The 14,025-nt window shown below is 36.2% G+C and overlaps 1 protein-coding gene across 2 annotated transcripts; it reads right to left on the reverse strand.

The window, feature by feature from the left end:
- Positions 1-550: 550 nt before the first annotated feature.
- LOC103502549 (DNA (cytosine-5)-methyltransferase 1B-like) lies at positions 551-9,691 on the reverse strand. Of its 2 annotated transcripts, none has more exons than XM_008466511.3 (12): positions 9,419-9,691; positions 6,596-8,105; positions 4,801-6,307; positions 4,430-4,594; positions 3,466-3,670; positions 3,255-3,366; positions 2,900-3,047; positions 2,617-2,814; positions 1,703-1,981; positions 1,468-1,629; positions 1,118-1,336; positions 551-931 (listed from the first exon to the last, which is right to left on the reverse strand). In XM_008466511.3, exons 2-12 carry the CDS (start codon positions 8,101-8,103, stop codon positions 782-784), a joined length of 4,653 nt encoding a protein of 1,550 aa, XP_008464733.1. In that variant the 5' UTR covers positions 8,104-8,105; positions 9,419-9,691; the 3' UTR covers positions 551-781. The 2 variants fall into 2 exon arrangements, with proteins under 2 accessions (XP_008464733.1, XP_008464734.1); XM_008466512.3 differs by lacking the exon at positions 9,419-9,691 and adding an exon at positions 8,817-9,089.
- Between the last annotated feature and the right edge of the window lie 4,334 nt (positions 9,692-14,025).

Raw genomic sequence — 14,025 nt, forward strand, 5'->3', positions numbered from 1 at the left:
CAAATATAGAAATTCCAACATTTTTGTTTTTAAAAAGTAAGTCTAAGCACTACTTTTACCTTCAACTTTCTACCTTTGTTATCTACATCCTATCGATGGTTTGCCAAAATTTTAAAACTAAATAAAGTAACTTTCAAAAAGTTTTTTTTAGAACAACTTTTGTATTTAAGAAAGTTGTAAAACATCGTAAGACAAAAAAAAAATAGATTAAATTTTCAAAGATAAAAACAGAAAAGAAAAAAAAGGGTCATAACCTACTAAATTTGAAAAAGAGATCAAATGTATCTAAAAGAGTGTTCCGGCAGGCAATTTATAGAAATTTTAAACTTTTCCGCCCTAAAATAACATGTTTTCCCTCTAAATTGTTGCTGAAATACTAAAATCTTACATGAAAAGTTACTATGATCAATTTTAACATTAACAAACAATGAAAAATCAAATCTATAAAAGTTAATATATAGGGGGTTATAAATTGAAACTTTTACACGATGGAGGAATAAACTGGGGGAGAAAAGAACTTGGAACATTGAATACCCAACCAAATAGAATATAAAGGATAACATGGGGAGGATATGATAAATTAGCCAAGCTATACAGAAAGGAATACATTAGAGTGAAATAATGTTCTCTTGTGGACATAACAAACAGGCCTGAGATTCTCTCCTGAAATCTAACTGACTTGGTTAACCTGTAGTTTAAAAGCTGAGGCAATGATTTACAAAGGAAAGATGTGGAGAAGGCTAAAACTACAAAGAAAAAATTACACAGCTCAAACAGACGATCAACTCAACACTGATTTGGAGCTTTTCGTCTCTATTGCTTCTCTGAGTTTCCTCCCCAGAGCATATGCCAATGGAGGAGGAACCGCATTCCCAATTTGCCTGTGTTTGTGTTGAATATTACCAGCAAATTTGTAGCTATCTGGGAATCCCTGCACAAACCAACACACCCGTTGGCATCCATCTTTCTACACCTCTAACAATCAATTCAACAGGCTCATAATAGTCTCCCTACAACGTTTCTTTTACATGGATGTATATAAATTCATTTTTGCAACATATATACACAAATTGTAAGAAATTCATTTGATGAAAGAGAGAATGAAGTGAGAACTTACTTGAGATCGAGCACATTCACGGACGGTAAGTATCCTATCCTGCTCAGGATGGAAACACATTCCGACCTTGCCCATTGGTTGCGGGTCAGTAATTGAAGTGGGAAAGTTCCCTTCCCAATCCAACCGGCCGAACAAGCCTTTCCATTGGTTGTGCCTCTTGGCTGTATTGGGCAGGCACCAGGGTATCAAATCATGCATTTGTCCATTAGACAACCGAACCTGTCGATGAGGAAGGAACAAGATCAAGATGGACCCAAGTATACGCACACAATCCAACTAACATCTTCTCCAAATGTGAATTGAAGTGAATACATCATAAACAAGTGGCTCCAACATCAGAGAGAATGTACCTTCTCATCTGGAAGATCTCGCCAATCAGCACCTGGGCGTTTCGGAATTCTTTGACATCTAATAAGATTTAGCTCGTTCATTTCTTTTGATATATGATCATTCAAAACAATGACATCTCCTCGAATCTTCTTCTGGAACCAAGATGCTGGTTCGCTCTTGTACTGCATCAGCAATTAATCAACAGAAAGAAAACAGAAAACACATACTTCATCTGGAAAAGCAAACAACAATCACCTCCATCGTTGTCACAGAAGCTCCATTTCCAACAGCTGGTAGATCTCCAATTGTATCTCTGACAGTAATTGGACGAAACGGTGCACCTCCCGCTGTACTAGGAACAGCAGCATATCGAGTATTATCAGACAATGAAATCTTGAGCTCCGGGCTACCAAAGACATGCATTGGCTCGGGCCATTCTGGTAGAATTTCCTCAGGAGATGCTGCCCATATGAATGCACGTTTTCTAGATTGAGAGATTCCATATGCCCCAGCCTCTAGAATACCAAATTTTACCTATAATAATTGAATGAAAAAACCATAAGTCTTAAGCACATTTATCTTTTAACACAAAAAACTGGGATACAAATTGTGCACCATACAAATATAACCAGGAGTGACGAATGGAATTTCATGTAGTTTCAATCAAGCAATTTTGAGTACAATAACCTAACAGAAATTTGAATAAAAGTTGTCATGCTTCTCATAAATTGATGCTTTCATTGAAGAAATTAAACCTTAAGAATCTCAGTCAATATGTGCACCTAAGAAACTTGAAGCTAATGAATCTTAATTATTTGCTATAGAAATAACAAGTTAATTCCATTGGGATTTTGTAGTTCCTTGATTGGCTCACATAAAGATAAAGACCCTCCGTTGAAACAGAATTAAAAATAAATTGTATTATAAAAGATAAACCACAAAATGAATTAAGTTGTGATACTTGGGCCCTCCCTCTCTTGAGCACTGTCATTATGCTAACTAAATCAACCAATACCTTCCTCCTTTCTCACTCCCAACTCTGTTCTCTAGCTAACTACTAATATATCCTCTACTGATTCCCATCACATTCTAAACTATGAGTAAAGAAACGCTGCAGCAACCAAGAACTGTGTTTTATACACTGATACAAATTGGAAAACTGCATCTACCTGATATCCCATCTCAAGAAGTGAAGCTAAAGTAAGGCGAAAAGTTTGCCCTTTATTAAAGGAAACAAAATTCCTCACGTTCTCCAGGAGAAAATACTTTGGACGAAAGTATTCAGCAAAGGATAAGAATGCCAAAATCATCTCACATTGGACCTTACTCCAAGTACTCTGATTAAAACGATTCATTCCAGAAAAACCCTGTTATGTAGAAAAGTATTAGAATAAAGGCAGGCATGGATATCTCATGTTCCACTAAATGTGAAATGGAAGATGTTAACCAGACCTGACAAGGAGGTCCTCCATTGATGAACTCAACTTGTCCTGGACGAGGCAGATTATTGATCTCCTTGTCATCAAGTTTTTCTGCGAGTTCAATGGCTTCAGAAGTTGATATACAATCATCTGCATCACCACATGCTTTCATGACAGCCCTGCATTAAAATCAATAGAAAACAAAGTAATCAGAACCAAAAGGAAGCATTATAGATTAAACTACAAAAGCAAAAACAAGGCTCAGCAAGCAAACTCTCTGCAGCTCATTTGAGAACACAAGACGGCGTAGAACCAAAACTGGAAAAAGAAAATAAGACAATTCCAATAATTAAATTATTTAAGCACAATTGTCATCCGTGCTTCACCTTAGGATCACATTGCAATTATTCACAAATGTCAATGCCTCTGGATGATTGAGACTAAATGCTTCACCTGCAGGCTCTTCATATTCAATGGCCCATTTGGTAACTGAAACGCCTATTATAACAAAAGCATATTACCCAGAGAGTGAGGTTAGTCATGAAAGTGAGTTTAATTTTTAATCGAGCTAGCAACGATGTAGAAAATTGAAGTTACCTGCTTGCTGCAGACCCTCAGATAAGCCACCACAGCCAGCAAATATATCCAGAGTAGCCAAACGATTTTCAAGTGGCAAATCTTTTTTGTTTTCATTTTCATCAGGTATAATTTCTCCTTCTTTACACTTCCCTTTTTTCTTTCTTTGTGCAGCATCGCTAATTTGCCTTTCGGAAGGGGAACTTAGTTTCACACTACCTGGCAACTGAAATTTTAAAAAAATAAAAATAAATTAATTAAACTAAAAAAGATATTGAACATTCAGGGAATATTCAAGAAACGATCAGGTCAAAGTGAAAGCAGGAGGTGATAAGGATGCCTACAAACTTCATTGAAAACACTGTCCGATTCAAGATCCAACCTATTAGTACCAAACATAATATGAGAAATTTCTGAAATCCAGTAGAAATGACAGAAAAGTCACATCATAAGACTATCCTACTATTCCAGATGAGCTGATGCCTATTGACATGTGTTTTTTGATCAAGCGTTGTCTATTGATGGATAGTCTGCTGATTTAGAGCAGTGATCACAAGTTAGTGGGTGGGACTCTTGAAACCAGTTGACGAGATTTTAGTAGAAAACAAATGTTTGAGGGAGAGCTTATTGAATACGAGTATCTAAGGAAGGCATTAGTCAGAATCAGTATAGAAGGTACGGGCTGGGAGTGGGGAAAAAGTTTGATCTTTCCCAAGTGTTTAACCCTCTGTTGTGCATGACTAAAGAAAAGATTATCACCAGCTTTCGTAGTATGTCCATTGAACCCACTATGGTGAAAAAGTTGTGGCAACCATGGAGCACATGATGTGAAACTAATAGGTAAAAACTGACTTCTCTAACTAACATAAATCAAGCACTAGCCACCTCATCAAAGAAGGAAAAACCAAGAACCAACTTTTACTCATGGGTAGAAATTGTTGTTCTTCCTTGCAAGTCAATATCCAATGAAATTCACGATAAGTACCTTTTTGATAGCTCCCTTCTCTGGATCATAGAGATGTTCGCAAAAGAAGATGTGATCAAAGATAGCAGGATAGTTTGCCACTGGGATATCCTGCTTTTTTCGTACTTCACACTTTCCTTCTATAGCAGAAACAGGCATCATTGTTGTTTCATCACTGTAGTACAGCTGAAAAGAATTGCAAGTGCAACAAATATTAATAACAAAGACAAAAGTCCACAAACAGATGTCAGAAGAGGAAAGCAAGCAAGATTCCATAATCCAGTAAATAAGAAAAATAGAGTTCCAAATGCAAGGCAGGAGTACATGAGATTTCTTATAAAGATATAGTCCCATGCAAATCCAAATTTTATAATCCTAGAAAAATTACTTACTTCTCTAATATCTGAGCAGTATGCCTTTTCTACTGAAATGTCCTCTGGTCTAAAAAATCTCCTAACTTTGACCATAGTTGATATCGGACAAGGTTGTTTTGAGCCCTTGGGTGATTCAATTCCCAGCAATTGACAAACAACATAAGCATTGAGGCCTACATTTTTCCCCCCCTTGAATGTCTCGATGCCTCTTTCATCAGTTCCAAAATGATGAGGAGATAAGTAAACACAATCATTAACAGAATAGTCAGTTCCCCTGTATGTAAAGCTCGTCAAAGAAGAATGCAATTTCATGGTGTCCTCTCTTTGGGTTTCCTTTAGTTTACAAGAATGGCAATCTCCAGTTCCCAACCCCATGGTCTCTTTTGGAAGACAAAAGAAAGCACCTTTTTCAGGCCAATATAAGCTTTTACAATAAAACTCCATAGGCAGCCCTCTACGTTTCCTCTCCTCTGCTCTTTCCTCGTCAGCCTTATCCATCTTGGCATTAGCCTTGCGGTGCTGATATCCCCAAGGCCTCATGCAACTCTCTACAACCACTGTTTCTCTAATTTCGTTCAACTCAAATTCCAGACAATCATTGGTAAGAAAAACCTCTCGCTCCTTGGCAGCATTGCCTAAAACAGTCTCCAATCCTCTAACTATCAGTCTACCATGAACCATTTTTTTTCCATTGGATTTTTCATACATGTACTCCACAAGATATAAGGCAGGCAAGTCATGTACATTATCTGTTTCCACATACACAAAACCACCCACAGCAACCAAATCTCCATGGACAATGGCTTGTTTGTAAAGAGGATAGCCTTGACTTGTTTTGCCTACTATTTTACCATCCCATTTATTATTTCCCTCAGAAAGCTTTGCCTTCGCAGGCTTTACAACAGGCTTTGATTCTTTAGTTTTCAAATCCACTTGAACATCTTCCTCTTCAACCTCTTCTGATTCTTCGTCTTCAACCTCCTCCTCTTCTTCTGGTTCATCTTCTTTTGTTTCATTATTATCTGCCTCTTTCAAGTCTTCTGGCGAATAGTTTGAGTAAAATTCTCCCCAAATCCTGTTTATCAATTTAGTTGTAGTAGCAGGCATAGCCTTTCTTGAAGTTACAGGTTTCATTGAGGCTCTTGGATTCATATTTGCCTCCTGCTTTAGAACAGCCTTCTTCTTTACCAACCACTTGGTATGATGCCTTTCCTCCATTTTATCACTAAGCCCAGTTATAAAAGCGCACTTCCGGATCATATCATCTGGATATTCAGAAAAGGTTTGCAGTATTATCTGTCCATGTACCACCACATATCTCTCAACAACCGATGGGATGGAAGAGATATAAGCAGGATTGTTCTTATCAAATTCAGAAATTTTTTTAATAATTACTGCAAAAGAAAGTTTTGAGGCACGACTCTGCTCCTTCAGTAACGTAATAATGCTTATTGCAAGCCTTGCAGTTTTTAGTACTGTTTGATACCATGGAGCATACTGCTTGGATGGCTTTCCCAACCGGTACCTAAAGGAACAATTAGAAAACAAGAGAAATTACAATTGAATGGAACTATGTACAAAGAGGTGAAGACAAACAGTATTAGCAACATCTTTCATGCTTTGCAAATGGTACAGAATTTTATTACTTACTATTCCAGCATGCATATTATCATAAAGAAAGATAGAAAGCTTCTCTTAAGAAAGACATTTTCTTTTTCTTTAATTTAAATATGAAGAGTATAAGATTCCTTGAGAACTTGTCTAATCTTCCATTCATCATAATGCCATTATGAAGGTTAAATAGTCATATTACCAGGCCATGTCAGTGCGAATTGATATGAACACCATTGAAGATCCGAATTCAATCATCCACTCCTTTATAGCACTCAAATAAATTGGAATCCCATCCGTGTTCTGCATTTGAGACGAGCATGACTGACTGGTATCGGCATCAAGACAGAAACCACTTCCATCGTCAGCAGTCATGATCCCTGACCCATATATTGTCACATCAATGTCATCACAAGGTTTCATGGGAAGGAGTTCTAAGGAAATAAGCCGAGAATCAGAGTTGTAAAGGGACCAGTTATGAAGCATGCTTCGAGGAAGGTCATCAGGATCACATACATCCATATCCCCATCAAAGATAACATATTCATCCATTTCGTCTTTCGTAGTTTTGTAAAAGGCAGGCAGAGGATAGTCATTTGCAATTTCATCCTCATTGATTTTGATGTAGAACTTGTTTGATGAAGTCGTAGAACGCTGATTTTTTCTTTGCTTTGCAGATCGCCAATACTCCTCTTCTTGGAGCAACTTAGCCAATTTCAAATCCTCATCTTCCTCGACTCCAGATCCAGTTATATTGGGAGGATTGAGTTGCTCTCCATCTTTAATCTTCAAACCAAGATTTGTGAACCCATCAAATGTGCCTGCATTTGGTAGCAAGTTCCCTTGTTTTCTGCTTTCATCCCTTAGGGCACAAAGCACAGGCAAGTCTGTGAAAACTTGGTCATTTTTCTTCGATGTATCGTCTAAACCAATAAGTTGATTATATATAAATTCCCCCTGCAAAAAGATAAAATCTTTGACAGACATCCCAGCAGGAAAATTTCTACTACTGTTCAAGGAGCGTACTACTCCACCAAGCAATTCCTCCAATGTCAAATCTGGATTCCCACCAGAAGTCCTTGCCAATTTCTTGTAGACCTCCACACAGGCATTGGCTTTTTCATAGAAGATATTATATAGCTTTTTGTATCCACCTGCAGGCCTAACACAATCATAATCAGCAACATCAGTGGAGATCCATATAGTCGGTGAGCCATCTTCATAACCAGATATTGTCCAAGACTCAATCCGTCCAAATCCTTCACACCTAACACCCTTATTCTTCTCTTTATCCGGAGTGTCTTCAAAAGGCAAGATAACACCTGAAATGAACAAATCATTTACTTCTAACATTTCAACAGCCTGTGGCTTTCCATCCTCGTCATGAAATGTAAATTCAGTTAGTCTCCTATTCGGCCGAGAATCATCCTGCCCCAACGTCGTCAAGCCGACAGCAGCTATCTCATCTTCCACTGTCACCTCCCTTTTGCATTCAATAATAGAAGATTTTTCTGGTAATTGAATAGTTTTCACCTTAAAATCTGAGCATGCAGCAGCACGCTTTGGCATTTTCCTAACACCAACAACCTGTTCACCATTTTCCAACCTATTTCTCTTCTGCTTTGGTTTGACTGCTTTAACATTTTTTGTGTCCGACTCTTTTAGATCATTGGATGTAGCCATTAATTGGCTCCTAGTCTTCTTCGCCATACCTGTACAAAATCCATTTAGCTCTATGATGAAAATGGGTTAAATCAGAAACAGCAAAAATACTCCAACGGACATCATGCAGATTAGAGAGAAATGTCGAACAATCATGCACAAACGTGGGCAACCAGTATAAAGCCATCATGAAGCAAAAATGGAAATCACAAAAAGGATATTAAAAAAGATCTATAAGTTCCACCTCTAGGAAGACGAACCATATGTAAACTATCATTCTTGGTACATCAAGTGAACAACAAAGCAGATAAGAAAAATGAAAAATAAGCTTGGTATGTGCGCTTCAGAGACAGGAAAAGCACCTACTTTGCCATGTTTAACTAAAAATTAATTCCAAAGCCAAAAAATGCGAAACAGAAAAAGTAAAATAGAATCTACAACCCGATCCTTCTCCATGCATGCTGTCTTTACTCCAACAAAAGGAGCAGAAGCACTGAAATATCGTTCAGACTGATAGAAAATCGATATTGTTTTCAAAAATCCAACAACACCGATGCAAACCCATCAGTACACTAGATCCTCGTAACCAAAATTTCAAAAAACATCAACGCAATCCCAATCGATTCAATCTTATAAACCCAAAAACAAAAACCAACAAGGCAACTCCTAAGAAAACCCAAGCAGACAGAAGCCGCTACAAGTCAAAAACGAAACAATCAAGAAAAATCAGTGAGCAATAAAATTTCATTTGTCCTGATCACCTGGGGGGAGCAGGATTTGCGAGGCCGGAGATTGGCCTGAGCCACCGAGTGAACCATGAACTTCCCTCTACGAGAAGAGAAGGGAACAAGAGCAAAAGAGACCGACGAGAAGCAGAGGAAGAAGGGCGACAAAATGGGTTAATTTCATGAGAAGAAAGAAGAAGAAAGAAAGGAATAGGAGGAAGAAGAAGCAAATGTGGTGCCCAAGGATCCAACAATGGCGACCATTTTTAGAGGATTCACTTATTTGTAGCGAGCCGTCAGCAAAGATAGAGCATAGATTTGCTAAAGTCAATAGTAGAAAACAACTAGAAAAAGAAAAACCCAGGAAAACCCAGAAGTCAAAATACCAATCAGCTTCATGGTATCAAACAAATAGTGGAGCTGAAGCAAAAGAAATTGAAAGAAGAAGGAAACCCACCACAATGCAGAACAATAGGCAGTTAAAGAAGAAGAAAAACATCAGAAACAAAAGATTCACCTTACACAACAAAATTGGTAGCTAGAATCATGTGATTTCAGAGAAAAGAAGAGGTACCCAGATGCAAAATTGATGAATGAAAAGCATGAAAAAGTGAAAGGAGTGAAAGAGATGAACTGACCTGAAAATGCAGAGCGGCCAAGAAGGCAGAAAGAAAGAGGAGAATGGGGTTTTGTGAGAGAGATGATTGGAAAGAAAAGAAATAGAAAAAGAAAGAGAAAGAGGAGAAGGAAGAAGAAGGCGGGATAGTGAAAATGGGGAATGGATTTAGTATTAATTTCGAAACAAAATTTCAGTACAAAAAAGGAAAATGAGTGTAGCTTCCCGCGTTTGCACTTGGCGGGTACTCACTACTCAATGCTACTAGCTTCAATCTCTTTCTTGCCAATTTCTACATACACACAAATGCTTTTTTTTGACTTCGCCTCAACTTTAATCACTTTGGATTCTACCTCGCTTCCTCCTCTAATGCAATCATTTAAGCCTAATGGTGGCAATGGGTATATGAAAATGTCCAAAATTAGCCCTACCAAGTTTTCCCTATTTATTACTATAGTTTTTCTCTCGTATTAATTGTGACTTAGAAATACATAGAATCTCCGTATTTGGATTTTTTTTCATTAAAATTTGACTAGATTAACACTGAGGCTCTTTATATTTTTTCAAACCTTACTAACTATTTACAAAATTTGATTTTTTTTTTCTTTTCGAATTTTCAATATTATAGTGCACTCAAGATTTATTTAAAAAAAATCATAACCGGTAAATTCATTTGGAATTTTAAAAATTTAAATAATTGCAAAAACATAAACTAGGCTAGATATTTGAAAATGTAAATGAAAAATAATATAAGATTAGGTAGATATGGTCTTTTTCTTTTTCTTTTTCTTTTCTTTTTTTTTTTTTTTTTTGAAAAGATGAAAGATTAAATGATTGGAAATTTTATGTAAAAGTTGGTACAAATTTTGGAAAGATTATATGTTTAGATAAAATGGTAGAATCTTGATGTTAGCACTCGTCTATATATAAGAAAAAACTATTCTAATAAGTTAAAAAATGTTAATTTTGAAAAACGAAAACTTGATGTGGCTATTACTAGCAATTTCTCCGGTAGATAGCCAAGACAATAACCATATAGAACAATATTTTTTAAAAAATACAAATTTAGAGATCTAAAAAGCAAGCTAACGTAGTTGATTCTTGAAAGTTGAAAAATAAATTCAAGTGTTCTTAAAATTTTGTCAAGTGGGGAGAAATGAAATTTCTTCCTACCAAAATTTCAAGGTTAGTTTTTGATCGATCAAAATTGTTTTCATGGTTAAGAGTGCTAGAGTAGGTACATGTGGTGACCATAATTTAATGGTTATTAAGAAGATGACATGTAGCACTAAAGTAAGGAATATTCATACACTAACTATTAACTTTACGTACATATAAATCAATTATTTTTGTTGTGGATAAATTTTGGAACCAAGCGGAAAATGGTCAACAGACAACAAATAAATAGAAGAACATCAAGACTAAAAGAAAGATAGTTTGATCATCCCGAGTGAGTCGAGGTTGAGCCCATCAATAGTGGCCCAAGGTTGATGAACTCGTCATAAGCTTAACAAGAAAGGGATGTAGCCCTAAAAGGACTAGATAAGAATAATATTGGATTGATTAGCCTCGATTCAATGGAAATCTTAGAACAGGCATTCTATAATTAAAAACCCTAATCAGTTAATAAATAATAAAAGAGACAACACCGATAAATAAGATTGAGAAGCAGGTAAAAATGGACGAGTAAGCTACCCAACTAGTATCTAACACCTTACTTTTTCTAACCTTCTAATTTGAGTATCTAGAGTACTTGTGAATTATACTCCGATATTTAAATTTCCCATTATTTGTATGCAAGCATTGTTTCCTTAAAATACAAATATATAATTGATATGTCGTAAATATGAAATAAAATTGTTTGATTAAAATTTAGGATAAAATAATTAAATCGATATTGAATTGGTTTAAGTTGGTGAGATGATAGGAAACAAAGTCTATATTTTATAAAAACAAAAACAAAATGATGAATAATAAATGGAGGTATTTAGAAAAAGTATAAATTATTAAGGGATAAAAGGAATTGTAGTTTTTGAAATAATCTTTTTAGAAAACATGTAACTAATAGTTATGTTTATAAATATGGGGATGTCAAAAGTGTAAATGGAATAAATGTATAGTGGAGGGTACTTAGTTTTTCTAAAAAAATAAAATATTTTATTTCATACCTACTTAATTGTAAGTTTTCTTTATTTATTATTTATTTTTGGACATATTATCTGTTTCAATTTGAATTTGGTTGAGAAAAGTGTTTTCATTTCCCTTTTAAGGAAACTTAATGAAATATTTGCAATGCTTAGACATACTTCCATCTTTGGTGCTTCAAAATTAATTGAAGATGTTATTTTTCACCCTTTTACATTTTGAATTTATTAATACATAGTTTATTCTTATAATACGCACAAAAATATAAAGATAGAATTATCGTTAATTTGTTGACGAGGATGATAGAAAAGAAATCTAATAATCAATAAATTATATTTCTTCGGCATCCTTCCCTTACATTAATAACACTTAATATAAATGAAGGTTGTCTGTAGCTATTTAATGCTAACTAAAATTTATTTTCTTCGCAAAATTAATGCTTAGTTACGATTTAAGTTCGAAACTATAAATTACATTAAAAAAAAAAAGAAGAAAGAATCGAAGTCGTGTGTTATGCAGCTACAAGACATTATTATATTCATTGTAATTATCACACTATGCAATGGGAATCTAACGGTGAGCACCAAAAACAATTTTTTCTTAAGTGAGACCCCAAATAAATAATCATGGGTTCAATTTAGAATCCATTATAGATATTTTCGTAAAATTTAATATCCAGGTTTAGATTTTTAAGATACTTTGAGTTTTAACCACGTGTGGGGTTATTTGAGAGGTTTGACTAGTTAGTCAAAAACTGTATCATAATATAAGAGGAAAAACAAATTTCCTTCACCCTACTCATGCCTCCTACGACATACTCACACGGGGAAAGAAGGCTCGACTCAACCACTGCAAGTCCTAGCCACTCAAAACGATAGTCGGTTGTCACAATCCTGTATAGTCGAGGTCAATCATCGGTTGCTCCGTCCCCTGACCACCACGTGATGTTTTATCTCTCTCTCTCTCTCTCTCTCTCTCTCTCTCTTTTATCTCTCTCTCTTCTTCCCTCACTCTCATAGTTGATTGCAAGAGGCTCCATCATTCATGAATGTGATGAATGTTATAAAACTATGATATGCACGGTTCATGGTTTAAAGACTATGGATTTTTCTAGTGCACAGATCATTATTTAAATTTAGAAAGGAAGGAACTATGAAGCCTCGTATTTATACATGATTGAAGGTATTCATGAAGGTTGCATTCCACGAAAGCATGAAAATGAATGTGTTATCTCATGCATTTGTATATTTCATGAAATCTGAAATCCATGTTCACGTCAAATACCCTCTTTGAGAAAATTGATGTGCATATATAGAGGAACCCGAGATACTACATACGAGACTTCAACTCTATTATTTTGGAGCCAATTAAAGTTATTTGAACTCGATCTCCAGAGGATGTCTACAATATCTCTAGCTATATTGGAAGAGGAATAGGGAAACTGTAACGACCCAACTTTTCCGGACTAAGCTGAGGTCACTACCAAATACCAAAACTCGACCATTCAACATAAAATTTAAAACGGACCAGATACGATTCATTAAAACATTATAAACCTTACAAAAGACAGTTTCGGGCCATATTTTAAATAATTCAAAAAAAAGTCACAAAATAAAATGTCAAGTCACCAGTCCAAAATCACAGTCAAAATATTCTGACAAAATACATAGCGGAAGCGAAAAGAAAACCAGACGCGTCCATATGGCCTTCACGCATCCTTCCTGCCTCTCGTCGGTCTGCCCCTCGCTGTACCCCTACCTGAAAAGTTAAAGAAGAGAAAGGGTGAGTATAAACATACTCAGTAAGGGACCCACTACTGGGCCCGTTAGGGGACAACAGTTAACTTCCTATTCGGGGGTACCCTACATAACAGTCTAGTGCTCCCGAAGGATGCACATATCAGTCTAGTGCTCCCGAAGGATGCACATATCAGTCTAGTGCTCCCGAAGGATGCACATATCAGTCTAGTGCTCCCGAAGGATGCACATATCAGTCTAGTGCTCCCGAAGGGCGCACATATCCGTAAGGCACACTACCCCATAGATGAAGCTAACCGTTACCCCTCAGTCCAAACTAAACTGTTTACATCAGTCACATCCAAACGACATTCATATCACAGTCCCGCCACAGGCTTTGTCAGTCAGATAGTATAGGTTTAAACATCTACCTCCTCAGTTGGTATATGCCTTTCCGATTCGCACACCAATAGAGAAAACCCTAGGTCCAATCGACTAACCAACCAAAACCGGACTCACTGTCCATCCCCGTCCAAATTCCATGAACCACATCCAGACCAGTGTTTTACTACATACTAGACCGTAACTTTAAGGTCTATCAACATAAAATTTTCAATCCACAAATAGCAGTCACAGTATAATTTCATCAGACAAAATATAATATCAGTATTTAACAGTCAACACGCATGCAGTTATTCAGTACAGTCACTAACGTGCAATCCCCCGTGGATTGCTACGTTCTCAGCCT

This window comes from Cucumis melo, chromosome 10 (assembly GCF_025177605.1).
Source record: "Cucumis melo cultivar AY chromosome 10, USDA_Cmelo_AY_1.0, whole genome shotgun sequence".
NCBI lineage: Eukaryota > Viridiplantae > Streptophyta > Magnoliopsida > Cucurbitales > Cucurbitaceae > Cucumis > Cucumis melo.